The sequence below is a fragment of the Doryrhamphus excisus genome, linkage group LG16, assembly GCF_037039965.1.
Source record: "Doryrhamphus excisus strain RoL-2023G ecotype Guam linkage group LG16, RoL_Dexc_Guam_v1.1, whole genome shotgun sequence".
In the NCBI taxonomy this organism is placed as follows: Eukaryota; Metazoa; Chordata; class Actinopteri; order Syngnathiformes; family Syngnathidae; genus Doryrhamphus; species Doryrhamphus excisus.
In genome coordinates, this window is record NC_136372.1 from 17,475,927 (window position 1) to 17,496,107 (window position 20,181).

The following is a 20,181-nucleotide window of genomic DNA, read 5'->3' on the forward strand; positions in this document are numbered from 1 at the left end:
GAAAAGGAGGAGCATAGTTGAAGCCTTTTAAGTGTATTCATAATTCATATACATATTGACAGGTTTTGTGATACAGCATGGTTCGGATAGCGTAACTGCCGTCTATTAGCTTGTTTTTTTTGTTGTTTTTTTTACAAGAATAACGATAAAAAATGGTCAAGACAACACCATGTACGACTCACAATAAAATTAGATGGCAATGCCTCTTTTTGAACGGAATTCCTCCCGATCCAACTGCTGCTGTGCTACTGATGACAACGTACGCGGTGAAAGCTTGGTCCCGATCGGCCCGTCGCACCTGTCAATCACATTCCTCCTTCCTCGTGATGCCAGGTGACCAGTAACGTTTCCTATGTAAGAACACAAGCGCTTCAACACAGTTGTCAGTGTCGTGTTTGTGGGGTGAAAGGCGGGCAGACACTTTTTTTTAGTCCGTGGTTTTATCTCCTCGTAACGTCACGGTCCCTTTCTCTGTGCACATTGGGAACATTTCTACTTGAAAAATAAGACTGTGCCCGTCTGATTTTTCGGGGATACTTGCTGTACCGTAAAAAGCTCACTGATGAAAAATAAGAACACTTTTCAAAAAGGACCAGAATGGTATAGCACTTCCTCTCGTTCAAACGCACACACACACACACACACACACACACACACACTATTGAAAGGCAACAGATGTCCATTCTCCAAGGCAATAAATGTCTTTGTGGCAAACTCAACCCTGACAATCCAGACATCAATCTGGCTCCCTCCTCTCCGGGAATGAAATAAAAAGGAAAGAAAAAGCAGCCAATTAACGTTCGGACTGAATATAAAGTGAGATACGTCCGTTTCATCATTTCAGATAAATACTGATGAGGATACAAAAATAATAAGGGCTAAAATATGAATCTGATATCATGAGTTAAAAATACTACTTTTCTCACTTTGACACCCTGGTTGCTCCCAACAGGTCTCCTTTAAAAAAAAAAAAAAACAAGATAAATGACAAAATAGGTGATAAACAAAAGTTTAACACTTTTCAAGGAAATCAAAGTAAGCCCAGAGAGGAAAATGGCTCCTTTTGGTCTTAACGGACAAGTTCCTTTGTTCCTCCATCTGGTTTGGCATCTCTTTTCATTCCGCTTCCATCTCAGTTAGTGTTTTCTTCTGAAAAGTCTTTTTTTCCTTCAGCTTTGTTCCTTTATGCTGCATGTTTTTTTGTCTTTTTCCGCTTTGAAGTAAAGAGCAATAATAGTTCTCCAAGAAAAGCAGTAATGTCTTGAATGTAAATGATGTTGATTCCTGTTGAAATTTTACATTCCCTTTTGTTGCTCTCTCTCTCTCTTTCTCTCTTGGTCCTGTGCGACTCTTCTTCATGTTCTTCAAGTGTCGTCTCGTAGGCCGGCCCTTGTCCAAACCTACCCGCAAACATACATACAAATATTACATTGTCTATTGCAGTGGTTCTCCAATAGTGGGGCGTGAGGTGAGCGTTTAAGCATGATTCATTCATTCATTCATTCATTCATTTTTGTCGCGGGGGGTGCTGGAGCCTATCCCAGCTGTCTTTCCAGTCACCCTGGACTGGTCGCCAGCCAATCAGTTTAAGCATGAAATTGGCCAAAATACTAATATAAGACATTCAGAAGACGCATTCAAAAACGTTATATGTAGTGTTCCACACTGGTCACTAGGTGTCAGTATAAAGCACCGGGCATGTTGGCAGGTTTGAACTATCTCACAACAGGCACAATAATCCCCAACTACTACTACTGTTGCGTCTGTAACTCACACCAAGATAAAATATTAATGTTTAAAAAATATATAAGTTAAAAAAAAACAATAAAATCTACAGAGCACAACAATGACATTTGTGAGCAATCCCCCAAAAATGCAAGATGAGGAACAGAATGCTTGTATTGTCGTATTCATCAAATCAAATCAAAAGCATCAATGGAAAATGTATTAGCAGCATGGAGGGACAAAAAAATGAATATGGTCAACTAAAAAATGAAAACATGTTTCCTAAATGACAACACACAAAGTAAATGTAGATGGACACACTCCAACCCCCTGCAGATCGATGCTGAAAATACTGTTCTGTACCATTTTGATCATATAAAAACAGTCGCAGTACTACGGCTATTATATGTGGGCAGGAATGAGATGGATACAAAAACTGGTACCGGCTGCAACAAGCATTGCAATGATTGTTTGGTTTGGTGCAATATTTAAGCCTTTTCCAAGCACGGCACAATCGCTTTTGAAGCGAACGGCATAGCAAAGTAAATAAACAACCTTGCAACATCCGAAGAGGTCACAGCTGAAAAGAAAATGTTTTCCTGCGAAGGAAAACGTTTGGAATACAAAAAGGCTATTTCAACACAGAAGCCAAAGCCGCCTGACAATCTGGAGTGGAAAAATCTAAAACTTACCGCTTCCACCAGACTCCGGTTATTATTGTCTCACCCCCTCTCCGACTGCTCCAAGTAGAGCGATTTGGCCGGCCGGACGCCCTGGGTAACCTGCTTGAGGTAGAGTTGACCAAACAAGTTGATCAGTAATAACCTGGAACACGGAACAAAAGCGTTACATTTCCTCTCCAGGTTTGCGGCCTCTCCTTTTTACCTTGTGCTTCGGACATCGGAGTGAGAAGTTATCTTCATTAAGAGAACAATCTGGAAAGGAAAGAGAAAATATCAGTGGATGTTCAGACCATGAAGAACTTTGCAATGAACATTGGCTTACCTGATTCAATGGCACACAGATAGTGGTATCGGAGTGTACAGCCTTTACTGTAGCAGCCAAGCGTAGAGCCGACCATCTCACAGTATGAGCAGCTCTGAGAAATAAAGGCACTTTATCATCATAACATGGCCTCAAATTAAAATTTTAGAGATTGACAACTCTTACCGTTTCTCTGGCACCATCTAGAGCCTCCTGCAGACCGTACAATCTCCCGTTGACAAGGTAGACTCCGCTGGTCCACACGATGCATCCTTCATGAACCCACAGCTCCTCTGGGTCCATGGGCATCTGAGGCAACTGGGCGAGTTGTGCCAACGGTCCCAGCGAGTCCAAAGCTGGCGGCGGCGGCTGGAAGGGCAACGAAGCCTTACTGTTGGAAGGTACCATTCTAGGAGAGTCCTCGCTGGATTTGTGCCTCCGTTTAAAGCGAGGATGTGAGGTGAGCTTCCGGTGTTGCGGCCGTTGTTGTTGGGGTTCATCCGCTGGATGCTGTTGCTGCTGCGTTGGAAACTGTTGCTGCTCCGTCTCGAAGTCTGGCTCTATCTTTAGCATTGGGATGGGTCTGACGTCAAGGTTCATGTCCCAGGTTAGAGATGTGTTTTTACTGTAGCTGGAGGTGTAAGAGAAAGCAGTGCTACCGGGTTGACCGGTCGTATCCTCGTTGTTAGCTAAGGAGCTAGCAGCTCTTACCGCAGCGGAGAGCGATTTAAGGTTTGAATCTAAGCTAACGGTGCAGTTACTCATCACCGTGGGTCTGGTCATCTGAGCTTGTTGTGTTTGCGGGTGCTGGAAAGTACTCAAAATATTTGAGCCAATGTCGGTGTTTGGTCCGGTTTTGATTGTGCCTGTGGTCGTTTGACATTGTCGAACCTGCGGCTGGTTCTTGGGGAGCTTTGCGGCATACTCGGCAGGATAGTAAGGCCCATAAAGGTCTCCGAGGTGTTTATAATTGGCCCATTTTTGACAGAGACAGCAAAGCTGGCGGCCAGAGTGTTTGGTTTCTGTAAGAGCGGGTCCGGAAACGACATAGCCGGATGAAGGGAGCGCTTTTCCTGACTGAAGTGTCGTTTCTACTTCATCCATCTCCCTCCTCTCCGATTCTCTCTTGGATAAAATGGAGGAAAGAGTTGTGACGGGGAGAGAATCGATTCCACTGGCGTTGGTTTTCCCTCCGACTGCACTCCGCTCTCCTTTCAGCTTATCATCCTCGGCGTTTACAATAGTGCACACTGCTCCGATCTCTGGGATTTTGTTCTCCACGTGTATGTGTGGAATAAAGAGGCCTTTCAGATTCGGATCTAGGAATGCTTTATTTGCGGCGTTACCCCCTTTTGCCCCTAAATGTGCGTCCGTCTCATCTCTTGCGGCTGCGGGTCCTCCTCTTCTTACCCTTTGACGCCCTCTCCTTTCTGGTGAACCATCTTCATCTTTCAAACCCCTGCGCCGCCGTCTCACAGGTTTGACTTCGATCTCTGGCTGAACCGCTTCACTCTCAACATCCACTTTTTCGACGGGGGTTAAAATGGGTGGAGTCAGAGGGGGGGTGCTTTTGCTTTCGGGGACAGAAGGTGTTGCAGTGGCGGCTGTGCTGCTTGGAGTTGGCACCGCCTCTGAGATTACGGGGGCAGCTGTAATGGGAGTTAGTGGAGGTTGAGAAGAATTCAGATGTGTGTTCTGGGCTTGGGCTTGTGACTGGATCAGACCCGGTGCTTGGCCTTGGTTCTGAGCACGCTTTTGTTTATTCACGCTCCCGACTGGCCTGCCCTTCTTCTTGCCAGATGGGAAATAGCCTTTAGGCACAGCACTGTCCAGCGACTTAGGATCTTGTGCAGACAAACCGGACCGAGCGGAGGACATTTGATGTCTGCTCAAAGCGTGTCCTTGAGATTGGCCGTGGTGGGGTGAGGTAGTTCTGTAATAGTCGCTGCCAGTATAATCGTCAAATCCCATTCCTGATTCTTGAAGTTTCTGTCGAAGAAGGTTCGCAGCGGACTGTTCTCCTCTTCTCGTCTCAAGCTGCTGGTAAGTGTTGGTGAAATGTTGAATGTCTGACAGGGCAGATGAAGACGGGGGCGGGGAACCCTGGACCGGACGAGGAAGTGGCGGTGGAGGTGGTAAAGGACCCAGCAAAGCAAAGTCCTCCTTCTCACCAGACGCTGACATCACGGAAGCTCCTAATCCAAAGTCAAAGTCTTTTTGTTTGAGAGCTTGGGTTGTCTGGTGAGGTTCACATGGGTAGGCGGTCTCATCAACTCCTCTGAAGGGCATCATATCGTTTATTGAGCGACTGTCTTCAATGAAAGTATCATCCCCTCCTGAAACCCTAGGATAATGGGTTACGTCATGGTCCTGTGGATCACTAAACGTTGGGATAGGTGTGGGAGTAAAGCCCGGGTAATGATTGCTTCCATCCTCAGCGTTGCTTGCAGGCTTTGTAACACTCGGTGATATTTTCTGAACTATAGCCTCTAGTTTCAAACCACGTGCTTTCTTTGGAGGAAAGGACTTAGCATTACAACTGGATGGGTCTAGAGATTTCGGAAAGGTATTATCACCAAGCAAAGGGGAAGAGAGCCGTGGCATATCGGAACAGGATGACTCGTCTTCATTGTGATGGTTTGAGTCGGTGAGTGCCCCGGGGGAGTGATGTGAATTTGTGGCGGCCCTCTGCTGAGACGCATCCTGGAGCAGCCGTTTGGCAGGGATGGGGGAGATAAAAGAACGAACTCGCCGCCTCAATATAAGAGGATTTGTCTCTCCGGGTCCGCCAGACTTTGTTTGACGCTGCACCTGTGGCCGAGCAGAGGTTAAGTCCGTTGGAGGTTTCGTAGAGTTGCACGGAGGGCGTTTGGTTTCCTCGTGCTCAGCTGTATTTGGACCATGCGCCTTTGGATAAGGAAAAACGCCCTCGGAACCTCCATGGACAGGTGACGGTGGAGGTGGCGGTTGCGTCCTGTAGCAGGAGTCGCCCTCAATCGCTCTGCTACCGTCTCTCCCAGGCTGTGTCGACTCCCACATTTTCATGTCATAGTATCCGCTTTGCTGATGGAGCAAAGTTTTGGTTCCGTGTTGTTCGCCGTGCATGTCCGTTTGAGGGATTATCCTTTGTCTGTGCTCCGAGTGAACCACTTTATGTCTTCCCGGCGAAGAAATCGGCATCATCATCGCATCCTTCGCAGACCTGTTCATTGCTTTCACCCAATCGTTTATTTCATGCGAATGCTGAAGGGCCCCGCGAGGGTGAGGATAAATTTGAAGCTTATTTGCTTGGGTCTGGAGTGCTAAACTGTGGTAGGGATGATGGGGAGGAAAATGAGGGTTGCCGTGTGGCACGATATTGCTTTCTCTTGTATCGGGAAACCGATAACCGGGAAAACTGTTGGCATCACTCGTTGTTAAATCAACGCCTTGAAGATACGACTGACGTCTCGATGGCGACGATAAAGGATTGGCGCTCAGAGGATGGGGCATGTGTCTGTAGGGGTCAGAATTCGGCACAATGGATTTTGAAGGATAGTCCACATCAGTTTCATTAGTTCCACCGTGAAAATCAGCATTTGGACCAGTTTCTTTGCATGGCGTTTCAATTTTAACCACTTTTTTCTCCAAAGTGTCATTTTTATTCAGATCATTGACCGATGCTGTGGAAGAAAATGGCTGCTGAATCACAGACGCGGCGCTTTGCGCTTTGCCTCGCTCTCTGTTACTTTCCCGGTCCCTTTCTGGTGTGCTACGTCGATTTGGTGACACATCGCAGATGACCGAGCGCCGTCCTGATTTTTGGGATTCTGTTTGACCGGCACATCCTTTTAGCGGCTCGGGGTCTTGCAAAAGGAGCTCCTGGACAGCAGATGACATAGTGGATGCATTAGCCATTTTTCTCTGTGGTAGAGAATAGTCCGCCAAGTTGATATGCTTTGGTTGGATTGGCTGCGTGTCTGAAGCTGGTGGTAAATTATCTTCTGAGAAACTCCCTTCACTTTTTGCAGCGTTTTGCAATATCTTAGTGATGGCAGCCTCCGACTTCATAGAGGACTGAGGATGCATTGCAAAACTGGGTTTATTTTCCAGTCTGTGATTAGAATGTTGCGGCTTTCCAATCTGGGTCAAAGTATCATTGGCTCCACCATCCGCCATCCTCATATTTTCTACCAGACCGTACGGGTATCTTGTTTGAAATTGCTGTTGGACTTGGATATGTGCAGGAAACGGCTGCTCTGGCCTTCCGTAACGTCTGTCTAAATTATAACCTTGAAGAACCTCTTGTAAAAGGCTAGGAAACTGCTGCATTTGCGAATTGTCCTCTTGACCTTTAGTTCCTGCAGTTTGCCCTTTCTTCCCAAACGCATCTGTTCCAGAGCGCATGTCTTTTGAATGTTCAGGGCCATAGCCGGTGTGAGATTGCTGATAGTCCCTGGAACCCGATTCACCCGGTGGGGCCGTCCTTCCCCTGTTCATCACAGACAAATCAGACGCATACATTGACTGTGGAGAACTATACTTGTGTGATCCTAAGTGGGCAAAATTTGGGGCCTGTTCAATGTTTGATTTTGGGTAACGAGATGAATACCGACTCAGATCAATGCCTTCCTCTCCGTTATGACTAGTTGACTCTTTTAAGTAAGGCTGCGCCTGTTTCTCTTTCAGACAGAGATCTTGCGGTTGTTTGCTTTTTTCGAAATGACTTCCCTCGGAACGTGCTGAAACAATCACTCCAACGCTTTGCTGTTCTTCAGATGTTGGTTTTTGTTCACTCTTGCTGTGCAACCGATTTTCTTTGTCCTGGCCATATTTTGTGTTGATTTCCCCACCGCATAACATTTGGCTAGTTCCCTTTTCCGTCTTCTCAACACAATCTTCGTGTTCGGTTTTAATGCGTTCATTTGTTACTTCGGTACTCTTTTTATGGACAACTTTTGGGGTATTATTTACTAAACTAGGGTGTGAAACACAGTTTAGCTGGGCTGGAGGAATACTGCAAGACCTGGAGGAGACTGTCGGTTTTGAATGCGATTTTGGGTCAGTGTCTGTTGACTGACACTCCGAAGAGGAAGCAACGACAACTTCATTTGCTTTTGAAACTATTTCTTTCGGTGGTGACTTGCAAGCGAACGTTTTTGCATTTACCGATGTCTGTGCCTGGGTTTGACTCGGAGTGTGATAAAAATATGGTTCGGATCCACTGCTTGCACCGCTCGTTTGCCTCCGTCTTGTGTGTTCCACCTCTATTAAATGATCCTCTTGCTCGGTCTTGGTCTCTGATGAGGTCCCGACTGACATGTAGGAAGAGTCTTCAGCAGCAACAGGGTCTAAACCTCCACCGTCAGCAACTCCCACGGCATCTCTAGCCGTGTCCGTGCTTGAGGCCGCACTCGCATTTCTACTCCTCGGTTGCAATGGCGGAACGCCATGCGTTGCTGGTTGCATCTGTCCATCTTTCCCCTTCTTCTGTGAGAGCCTATTGTCGGTTAGTGTCACGTGTTGAACTGTGTTTGGTAAATTGGCTACTTGGGAGGTCAAAGCATTGAGACTACTCAGTCCCGTATCTTGCATTTTCGCCCCCGGAGAGCTCCCGAGTCCCGATCCTACGCCTATTTTGTTGCAGCTTGTTGGCGGGATGCTGTTTAGTCCGACAGTGGTGAGGTTATGACCTTTGTGGCTGCCACTGCTACCACAACTACTGATGCTACTATTTGAGTTGGGGGTGGGACTTAACTGCGAGACAACCTGCATTAATCTATGACCGTGGCTGCTGTGGACATTAGATGTGGGAGGATGGGAAGGTCCAGAGGGGTTCACGTATGTCTCTGAGACACCCATCAAAGGGGATGGCGTGGAGCTACAACTCGGGGAATGTACTGCAGAAGCAGCTGGGGAAGGGTTGGATATCGGGCTGAGGTTTTGGTGTATCAGGCTTTGTTGGGAATTGGCATTCATGGGGGATTTGGCGAGTTCTTCGGATGCTGCAACGGGCATATTAGGGTTGGACGCTTGGTGATGTTTACCGTATACAGAGCCTGGAGATGGGCCCTGGTGCTGCATTTTAAGGGGGTTGTCATAAACCACGCCTAAACTGTGCTGCGAGTTGTGGTGCTGTAGAGCGCCTTGCTTGTGAAGCGGATGTGCCTGTGGGGAATATCCAGCATAATTTGAGGCATGGTAACGCTGTTGAACATTCTCCACTGGCCCCATATTGTTACCAGCAACTGAACCAGAGGCAGAGTTTGCACTTGAGTTGACACCGTGAGAACTGTTGACTTTGGGATCAAAACCGGCGTTAGCGGTCCCATCGAGATATCTCTGTGGAGGGGGGCTGTACATTCCTGATGACCCCGTGGATGCTCCAGCCTGCGGAGAGTACTGCGGGTACTGCGGGGTCATTCTGTGCCCAGAGGTTGGATAACTCCTATGCTGCTGCCCGTGGTGGGCTGGAGAAAAAGTCTGCCCGGGCTGGCGACTCTGAGAAGCCGTCATGGCCTGCAATGCAGGGTTCTGACTCATACTGTACTGACGAGGAGAGAATGCTCCTGATCCTCCACCTGAACCAGTACCGGGCCCGTAGTCTACTGAATATTGTGACATGATTCCGGATGACAACACAGATCCAGAAGCAGAATGTCTGTACTGCGGTGGCACGTGTCCGTCGATATTCGGATATCCGAATCCTGACCCGTAGACCAGGCCTCCTCTTCGGTTCCTGTCCTTCCCACCCATTGAAAAATAATAATCCATTGTGTCCTTCCTGTAAAGGTTGTTGCTGTTGCCACTATGAAGGTTACCCTGTGTTGGCGGCGGCGGCGGCTCTACAGTCCCTCTGTTTCGAGCATTGTAAGCAAGCATGGGGCTGACTTGACTGGCGTGTGGAAGGCCTCTGTGCAGGCTCTGCTGTTGCATCCCTGCATAATCATCAGTCATCCTTGGGGAGACCTGGGGCTCTGCTGGTTGAGTCGAATACGGAGGTCCTCCTCCGCCCCTCCCGCTAAAGCCGGGGGGGAGAGAATGGGGGGCAGGGCTATTAGAAAAATTCTGCATGTTTTTCTTTTTGACTTAGAAAAAGACAACAGTGAGTACTATCAATAACGGGGGACAGCGCTGATATACAAATGAACGGCTGATGGCAGTCACCATGGATGCAAAAGAGAGCAAAAATTCATTTTTAAAAGGAAATGCTTCATGAAATCCACAAGGGCGTCGAAGAAGGGGAATATATCTCTGAAATGCTATAATTACCAAACATCGGATGGTTGTATCAAAAAAGTAAAAATGTTCTTTCTTCAGTGCGACAAGGACATATGGATCTTTCCGCTTAATAAAAAGGTTCACTTGACAGTTTGTTCAAAACTTGTGGTGATTCCTCTGCGGCTGAAGCGGTTTGGCATGAAGAATACGGACAAGCCACAATATAAGGCAACTTCAAATGTGTGACATGTAAATGTTGTAGCACGATAGCCCCCATAAGCATACCTTTTTATAGGATAACGATTATGTCGGCATCATCCAATTACAACGATGCAACAAAATGAACAATCCATTGAGACGGAATTCTGCCACAGCAATTTTCGTGTCCGTTAATAAGTGTAATCTCGCCAGGATCGAACACACACTTATGCGAGATGACTTGAATCGAAAGGTCTAAAAACACATCCCCAAACGCCATCGACTCTCATCGGCTCTGAAGTGCATTTCTTATTAGTCTGTTGATTTTTTTTTTTTTTTAAAGCTCTTAGTTCCTTGATTCTGTGCATGGATTCCTCTTGCTGCTCTCCTGTAACTTCAGCATCAACGCCATCTTACCTGGGCTATTGTCTGTCAACCATCATTTCATTCTTCCTAGTTCCATGGCAGCTATTTGCCAAAAAGGAGGGTAAATCCATGTGTTCCACTTCAAGCTCAGTCTATTCAAACTCCAGGTCTTTGTTCTTCTTCAGTAATTCCATGCAGATACATTTGATTTTCAGCGGTTGCTGGCCGGAAACCTTAGAAACAGACAAATAAAAAATAGTGAGCATGTAAAAGGTCATCACATTTACCAGACATGATGCAAAAGTTGGGTAACTATTACAATTTTTAAAAAAATGAATGCTGCAACTAAACACAATTTTCCTGGTTGATTAATCAAGTTAATCCCTAGACAGACCAAATCAATGTGAACCAAGGTCAAAGCAGATGTGTGTAAATATCATGTTTTGCCTAAAACACAGAATATAGGTCTGCTTTCATGGATGACTAAGGAAATGAATTAAAAAACAAAAATCACACTTGAGGCTAAAACTGAAAATATTTACATTTTAAAAACAAATCAACAGAATACCAAGATAGCCATCAAGTAATTGGATTAATTGTTATTTGGGTCTAATTAAGATTATTAGTGAGGTCCCACTGACTAAATGTTTTTAACCTAGCTTTACATAAACTGCTGGCATATACACAAACTTGTACTTCTAGAATTATTTAAATGAATTAAATATTTATTCTAGTGTTTTTTCCACAGGACTGCAATCCATCTATAGTGGTGGAGCTGGCGGGGGAGGGGGGGTGGACGTCATTGTCTAATTTCCATAACTGGCCATGCTGCAAGACCATGCAATTATGCAACATTATCTCATGTTTTTAATCCTTATTAAGAAGAGGACATGCAGGAACCACTTACCGTGTTGGGTTTCATTTCATGCAGCGATACATGCATGTGTGTGTGTGTGTGTGTGTGCCTTATAACACAACAAATTGAAAAAAACTATATTATAATACTCTACACAACTAATAAATATATATGTTTAAAAGGTAGCAACAGATCTATCAGTGGTGGTCAAAATGTGTCTGTGGCGGGCCATGCCTAAGCCCTCCCTCTTGACTAATAACCATGTCAACTCCAAGTCACACATGTTGGTTGATGCTATCCCCAACATAAACAAAGACTCACTATAGTGACACCAAGTGTCATTAACTTTACTGTCTGTTTACATCTTTTAATTGACTTTAATTATTACGGTTGACTATGAAGGAGTGCGCCTCTTTTATGGGGTCAGAGCCCATAATTGCTGTATGACACATGCTAGCATTGTCTCCTTTTTACCCTAAAGAAGGCTTAATTGCCCTGCAACACATTTAGGTGATTGTGTTTTCCAAACTTCTCCACAAAGTGATAATTAAAGTGTTATTGTGACTGGGGTAATTTGTGTGTCACTCATCTTTAACGGCATACATTAGTGACCACAGTCCAAGCCGGTGAATAAAAGGGGGTGCACAAAAACAAACATGTATCAAGCAGATTTATTTTAGAGTCTTTGCGGTGGAGGCTAATGGAGGGAAAAATATGTACACTTGGAAGGGTTCTATATTGATCTCCACCAGCGTGATTACTAATTAATCACAGCAACTCACTGAGCATGACCAACATACAACAGTGCAGCATTAATACACAACTGTCTCTGTGCAGTCTGTCAGCAAGACGGCCAATTAACATATTAATAAGAGCAAACGCAATTCTATCGCCAAAATGACACGTCTTTTTTTTATTATAGCCTAACGTTAGCAGAAACGTTAGCCAACAGCAGGCTTTACGCATTACAATTAGCTTAGTAATGCTGCCCTCTTTTAGCTTTGGAAGGCTAGCATTAGCTCACGCTGCAATTCGTCAAGCTAGCTACGTTACCAGGTCCGGTTAGCATCGAAGCAAGTTAGCTGTTTTTGGGTTTGTTAAGATGTTTTACGTTATTTCGTACAGTACACATAACACAAGCATAGCTACGGAAGGATAAAGGTTGTTTTTGGGTTAAAAAAAAAAACTGGGTGATTAAGTGCAGATGTTTTTCCCCTCGCAAATATGTTAGCCACTGGTGTGTATAGAACCAGTAAGAGCCTTAATGTGACATAATTAGCATCACTGTCAAGAGCTAACGTCGTTGTGGGAGATGCTAGCTAAGCTTAAGACATACCTGAAAACGTAGCAATACAAGGCCCCGCTTGGAGTAAAAGGCTCCTTTTGACAATCCCGCTGTTGTGGTAGGAAAACCCCCCAGTCTAGAGTCGAACGCTACGCCGCTTTTTCCCTCGCCCTTTCGGGGTCCATGCAACCCCGACCATCGGCGGCGAATTCCGGGGGTGCCGTCACGACAGTCGGATCCCGGGGCCTGTCTTTCGATTTCCGCCCCTCTTTTTTTTTTCCTTTTGTCCTCACCTCCAAAAATGATGAGAGCGGTTCACAATCAGGGTGACTGTGGGTCCCGTCAGCGGTGAGGTCCACACACATACACACATACACGCACACCCCCGCCCCCTCTTCTCGGTGCCTCGCTTTCACACACACCGCTGAGGTGATTGCACCTATCTTCCACTCAAATCAAACACATAGCCGCCACAGAAGCCTCATCAAGCGCCCTAACGTCACTTTCCGTCCTTGGAATGCATTTCCATGTCTTCATCACATGCTCCTTTTCCTCCAAGACTACTATTTTTTTCTTCACACAAAACACACACACACACATATATATATTCCTACACCCCCTCCCTCATTTTCCACCATCTCTCCATCTCTCTGACGCTTTTATGATATGATTTTCATCATTTTTTTAACCATTAACAACAATCTACGGCGAGGCTTATTTTCCAAATGCATTTTAAGCTCTGAAGGCTCATCAGCCTTCCAAGCTTCCTTTGTTCCTAAGTGAAAGTGAATTAGCCTGATGCTACAGCAGCACCAGACAAGGCTGAGTGGAATATGCAAGCCTGCAGACCAAATCAGCAAATTATTCATGTTTTGGTGTTTTATTAATGATCCGTTGCAGCCCCCAATTGCATTGCAGTCTTCACTGAAACGGACCGCTTTTTAATACGACATGAACACTGGTTAAAGGTTAGCATATGCGATAGTTCCCCCCACTCCATAGATGGCGCCAACATTTGAATGTGCTGCCTTTGTTTTGTCCCTCCCGCTTCCTGCTTTGAGAATGTAAAGTATTACATGAATGCACAGTAGCGAATGATAGTGATTTGGCAAAGTTTAGCCTATTTTAACAGCTGGTGTCCTCTCTGCGGCGGCTTTTGTGTATTTGTACGTTCTACGACATTTACGTAAACGCCAGAGAGTCGTGACTGACAGTTTTAGAGGCACTGTTGATTGGAGATGTGCGAGTAATGAACGAGGTACTCGCCTCTGTTACCTCCTTTGCTTAAGGCGTCATTATGCTACAGTCTTCATCCTGTTATGCTTTTCGGAGCGGGGTGAGCACGTAATGTGCAATTCTCTGCCAAAACACCAGGGGGAAGTGTTTTCCTGAACAAACGATTCACTCACTCAACCCGCCGATTTTACACAGGCTGACAAAGAGTCAAAGAGACAAAAGTACCTCAAGAAGACTCCAGTGTCACCGACTCTAATGTGCTCAAAGAAGACTCAAGTTTCACTGACTCACGGGTACTTGAATTGAGTTTTACTGACTCACAGATGCTTCAAGAAGACTTGACTGTCACCCACTCATGGATACTCAAAGACTCCAGTGTTATTGACTCATGTGTGCCCAAAGAGGACTCAAGTTTCACCGACTCACGGGTGTGTGACGAAGATTCTTGTTTCACTGATTCCCAGTTTGACAAAGACTCGAGTTTGACTGACTCTTGGGTGCTGGATGAAGACTGAAGTTGCACTGATTCACGGATATTTGATGAAGAATTGAGTTTCACTGATTCACGGGTGCTCCATGAAGACTCAAGTGTCACTGACTCACACATACTCGATGAAGACTAAAGTGTCACTGACTCACACGTACTCGATGAAGACTCAAGTGTCACTGACTCACACGTACTCGACGAAGACTCAAGTGTCTCTGACTCACACGTACTCGATGAAGACTCAAGTGTCACTGACTCGCACGTACTCGATGAAGACTCAAGTGTCACTGACTCGCACGTACTCGATGAAGACTCAAGTGTCATTGACTCGCACGTACTCGATGAAGACTCAAGTGTCACTGACTCACACGTACTCGATGAAGACTCAAGTGTCACTGACTCACACGTACTCGAAGACTCAAGTGTCACTGACTCGCACGTACTCGATGGAGACTCAAGTGTCACTGACTCGCATGTACTCGATGAAGACTCAAGTGTCACTGACTCGCACGTACTCGATGGAGACTCAAGTGTCACTGACTCGCACGTACTCGATGGAGACTCAAGTGTCACTGACTCGCATGTACTCGATGAAGACTCAAGTGTCACTGACTCGCACGTACTCGATGGAGACTCAAGTGTCACTGACTCACACGTACTCAGTGAAGACTCAAGTGTCACTGACTCACACGTACTCCATGAAGACTCAAGTGTCACTGACTCACACGTACTCGATGAAGACTCAAGTGTCACTGACTCGCACGTACTCGATGAAGACTCAAGTGTCACTGACTCGCACGTACTCGATGGAGACTCAAGTGTCACTGACTCGCGCGTACTCGATGGAGACTCAAGTGTCACTGACTCGCACGTACTCGAAGACTCAAGTGTCACTGACTCGCACGTACTCGATGAAGACTCAAGTGTCACTGACTCACACGTACTCGATGAAGACTCAAGTGTCACTGATTCACACGCCATGAAGACTCAAGTGTCACTGACTCGCACGTACTCGATGAAGACTCAAGTGTCACTGACTCGCACGTACTCGATGAAGATTCAAGTGTCATTGACTCGCACATACTCGATGAAGACTCAAGTGTCATTGACTCGCACGTACTCGATGAAGACTCAAGTGTCACTGACTCGCACGTACTCGATGGAGACTCAAGTGTCACTGACTCGCACGTACTCGAAGACTCAAGTGTCACTGACTCGCACGTACTCGATGAAGACTCAAGTGTCACTGACTCACACGTACTCGATGAAGACTCAAGTGTCACTGATTCACACGCCATGAAGACTCAAGTGTCACTGACTCGCACGTACTCGATGAAGACTCAAGTGTCACTGACTCGCACGTACTCGATGAAGATTCAAGTGTCATTGACTCGCACATACTCGATGAAGACTCAAGTGTCATTGACTCGCACGTACTCGATGAAGACTCAAGTGTCACTGACTCGCACGTACTCGATGGAGACTCAAGTGTCACTGACTCGCACGTACTCGAAGACTCAAGTGTCACTGACTCGCACGTACTCGATGGAGACTCAAGTGTCACTGACTCGCACGTACTCGAAGACTCAAGTGTCACTGACTCGCACGTACTCGATGGAGACTCAAGTGTCACTGACTCGCACGTACTCGATGAAGACTCAAGTGTCACTGACTCGCATGTACTCGATGAAGACTCAAGTGTCACTGACTCACACGTACTCGATGAAGACTCAAGTGTCACTGACTCACACGTACTCCATGAAGACTCAAGTGTCACTGACTCACACGTACTCCATGAAGACTCAAGTTTCACTGCTGCTTCGAGTTTCAGGGAAGATTCGAATTTCGCTGACTCAAGTGTTGACGAAGACTGGAGTTTCAGGTGCTTGATAAAGACTCGTGAGTTTTCGTACATGCATGTTGAGTAAGGCAAACGAATCAGGTACCCGATTCACTTGAGCGAATGGCTCAATATCTCAAGTCAATAAAGGGAATTGAGTTTCCCATCACTGCTGTTGATTCAGTCTCAGGCATTAGTCAGTTGCATCGCTTTAACAATATAATAATAATAATCATATAATAACCATATAATATTCAAAATGATCGTATTGATGGAAATAAATAAAATCGTCATCCCATTTCTGACCACAGCAGCAATGCCAATGACACAAACAACATTTAAACTAATAAGTCATCGCTATCCAAGCATATCTCACAGGACCAGTGGGCCTTCAGACCCACAATCACTGGACCCCCCCACCCCTCCATGTCTCCCTCATCTTCGGGCAACACACTACGCCATGACAGACCCAATCTGCATGCACACACCCACCCACCCACCCACCCACGCCAATTAAACACGGAATACACAAACACATTAAAACAATTAACCTTCAGTCAGTCACTTAACCTGTCACTCAAGAATGAATGGTCTCTTCTTAACAACACTTCAATGCATTTCATTCCCTTGCAGACACACGTCACGGTTGCCATAGCAACTGCATCACAGCACTTTAACTGTGGTTCGTTTCAGTGCTCCCCGCGTCAGCGTTGCACAAGTGCAATTTAAAGCGCATGCACGCGGCTACAGGTAAGAATCCTTCCACCGTAGATTGAATGCAACATGTGATGCGTCTCGATGTTGCGAAGAGAAAAGAGAAAGAGCCGGGAGTCGAGATGCAAACGCGCATCATCGTCGATACGCCCAGCCGCTAAGTCAGCCAGCCAGCCAGCCAGCCAGGCCTATCCAATCAACAGGAATGCCTGCTGGGATCCACACAGTCGTTCCATCACAGACAAGGTCACCAAAAGAGAATGTAGGAGCAGCTTCAAAGCACACGGAGGAGAAGGCAACTAGTTTGGGATGTTCATACAATGCAGACACTTTTTACAGCACTTCTCCTCCAGTTGTATAAGCCTGTTTTTTTTGGCAATTTGCTTTTACATTTCTTTTTTTTTTTAGCACAACCATGAATGAAGGGTCACGGAGGGGGGGGGGGGTGCTGGAGCCTATCCCAGCTGTTATTTTATATTTGCTGTATTTTTTTGCCACACATTCCGGTCTGTGGTGCAAAAAAAAAGGTTGGCGACCCCTGTTGTAAGGGATTCCATATGGGACAGAAACAACTATGGTGTGTTCAAGGACAGCCGGACAAAGCACGAAATGTCAACACTTGAGGAAAATCGTATAACGACATTCATTTTCTACTGCTTATACTCACAAGGGTCACGGGGGGGGGTGCTGGAGCCTATCCCAGCTGTCTTCCACCAAGAGGCAGGGTACACCCTGGACTGGTGGCCAGCCAATCACAGGGCACATATAGACAAACAACCATTCACACTCACATTCATACCTATGGATAATTTGGAGTCGCTAATTAACCTAGCATGTTTTTTTGGAATGTGGGAGGAAAACCGGAGTACCCGGAGAAAACCCACGCATGCACGGGGAGAACATGCAAACTCCACACAGAGATGACCGAGGGTGGGGAAAGACAAAATAAGAAGCCAAAAAGTGACCACTTCCACACAAGATAGGAGGAGAACTCATTCATTCATTCATTTTCTACCGCTTATCCTCACGAGGGTCACACGGGGGGGGGGGGGGGGGGGGAGACTCCACACAGAGATAGCCGAGGGTGGAATTGAACCCTGGTGTCCGAGCTGTGAGGCCTGCGGCTAACCACTCGTCCACCGTGCAGCCTTATATAAAGACATCCAAATGTAAAAAGGTGATTACAAGGTGAGGTACATTAGACAGTACCTGTATCATCACATATTTACAAAGTACTTTCTATATTTAGCGTAGTCCACATTTTCTTCCTGCCATCCTGCCACAATGGTGGAAGAGTTGAGATTACAGTAATTAGAATGACAATAATTTGCATTCCTTTCCTTTTGTTTTAGTGGTGACAGTTTAGCAAAAGCTTCCAGAGTGCTGCTCATATTCTTATGAGAGGAACGACATCGCTTGCATCCAACAGATGTGATATGCAGTTTCCTTGACAACAACATGGAGTCTCGGTCATCCAACTGATAGTGATGTGCGATACCACTCCATTTCGTTTCCGGTCCGATACGGAGTACAATTCAGGCGTCATGGTGTCAGCCATACTCCGATATACCGACACTTAAAGTTGTGTATCATGTCATAGCATTGAGAATACAAGATATTATATTAGCTTATTCATTAAATCAATTATTCATTGAAATAACATTACATTACATTATAGCCAAGCTAGTATAAAAAGCATCTTGGGGGGTGGGGGCTTAGTCCCCTGGAGATGCACAGGATATGAAGATATGAATGAATGTAGTAAACATTAGGAAATCCAAATAACAAACAAGAACCAGGTTATATATATATATATAATTATTATATTATTAATTAGCCTATTGTTATTACTATCATCATTATTCTTCTGATTATTACTACTACTATAGTATAAATTAGAGTCAGGTAATGTGAATATTTATTTTTAGTCCTATTCTTGCCCTATTATATATAATTATATATTTATAATATATATTATATATTTATAATTTATAATAATTATAATTATATATAATTTGTCAGAGATTTTTTGTCAAAAAAATCTATAAAAAATCATTATTACTACTACTATAATATAAATTAAAGTCAGGTAATGTGAATATTTATTTTTAGTCCTATTCTTGCCCTATTATATATAATTATATATTTATAATATATATTACATATTTATAATAATTAAAAATATATATAATTAGAATTTAATATATATAATTCTATATTTATAATATATGTTACATATTTATAATTTATAATAATTATAATTATATATAATTTGTCAGAGATTTTTTGTCAAAAAAATATTTTTTGTCAAAAAAAATCTATAAAAAATATCAAATTATTTATGGGGGCTTATTTAGGGGGACTAAAGTGACGTCACTACTTCAACCTAAATTGTATCGGAGCCTTACCAATGTGTCCATCTTCACATTCCACCCAATATGATATCTGACCAGCAGAGGGCGCGCTGTCCTCATTTTTCCCACTGCACGTGAACATCTCCCCAATGCTGTGTAGAAACCGTTCGTCATCGTCACTGACCAGCAGGGGGAGCTGTCTCCTCATGTCTCTCGGCTTTCTCGTCTCACCGAGGGCTGGCTGCCACACTCGTCGTATCCTAGCAACCACAGAACCCTGCCTCCAATCACTACGGATACCGGGAGGGAAGGAGGGAAGGAGGGAGGGTGGGAGAGTGTGAAAGAGGAGGAGGAGGAGGAGGAGAGGCTGGTGAGGTACCAGCATCCAATGCAGCAAACCTGAAAAGATGAGTACCAGGTAGCCATGAAAGCGCTGGATGAGGTGGGAGGCATCATTTATGAAGCCAAGGCTGTAAGGGACATATTAAATCAGAATTTCAAGCAGGCAGATTCTTAGGGCTGTGCTGTGGAAAAAACACGCTAACCTCGTTAAAACCAGTTTGTCTTATTTCAATTAAATGTAGCTCCAGTCAGGTCTGCATTCATTCACACACACACACACACACACTCGGATACAGCACACGGCCCTCACGTGATGCAGCACTGACCTTACATACTGGATCTCCTCCCTCTCCCCCCGTGGTGGGTGTCATGTGGGGATAAGTAACAGTGAAACACGCGTGACAGGATTTAGTCAGGAACACTGAGCGGCCATCACCGTCAGGTGGATGCACAAAACGACTGACAGCTGACGGCCACTCACGACACACACGTAAATAGAATATAGTATACAGTGCTTCGCCCCCTTCAGGGGTTCTTGTTTTTTTTTTGCACGTTTGTCACACTTAAATGTTTGAAATAAATCAAACTAATTGA

The 20,181-nt window shown here is 45.1% G+C and overlaps 1 protein-coding gene across 4 annotated transcripts; it reads right to left on the reverse strand.

The window, feature by feature from the left end:
• Positions 1-12: 12 nt before the first annotated feature.
• tcf20 (transcription factor 20) lies at positions 13-13,209 on the reverse strand. Of its 4 annotated transcripts, none has more exons than XM_058048221.2 (6): positions 12,908-13,209; positions 2,896-10,706; positions 2,731-2,824; positions 2,611-2,660; positions 2,418-2,550; positions 13-1,400 (listed from the first exon to the last, which is right to left on the reverse strand). In XM_058048221.2, the coding sequence occupies exons 2-5, from the start codon at positions 9,760-9,762 to the stop codon at positions 2,440-2,442; spliced, it is 7,122 nt and encodes a 2,373-aa protein (XP_057904204.2). In that variant the 5' UTR covers positions 9,763-10,706; positions 12,908-13,209; the 3' UTR covers positions 13-1,400; positions 2,418-2,439. The 4 variants fall into 4 exon arrangements, with proteins under 4 accessions (XP_057904204.2, XP_057904206.2, XP_057904205.2 ...); XM_058048223.2 differs by having other exon boundaries at positions 2,418-2,507; positions 12,666-13,209; XM_058048222.2 differs by having other exon boundaries at positions 2,418-2,510; positions 12,666-13,209.
• Between the last annotated feature and the right edge of the window lie 6,972 nt (positions 13,210-20,181).

Bases quoted from the DNA above. Each gene is read 5' to 3' on its own strand.
- tcf20 (XM_058048221.2), bottom strand. From the start codon at position 9,762: ATGCAGAATTTTTCTAATAGCCCTGCCCCCCATTCTCTCCCCCCCGGC. The intron at 2,825-2,895 runs GTAAGAGTTGTC...TTTATTTCTCAG, and splicing joins TAGATGGTGCCAGAGAAACG to AGCTGCTCATACTGTGAGAT. The intron at 2,661-2,730 runs GTAAGCCAATGT...TTTCCTTTCCAG, and splicing joins TCTGTGTGCCATTGAATCAG to ATTGTTCTCTTAATGAAGAT.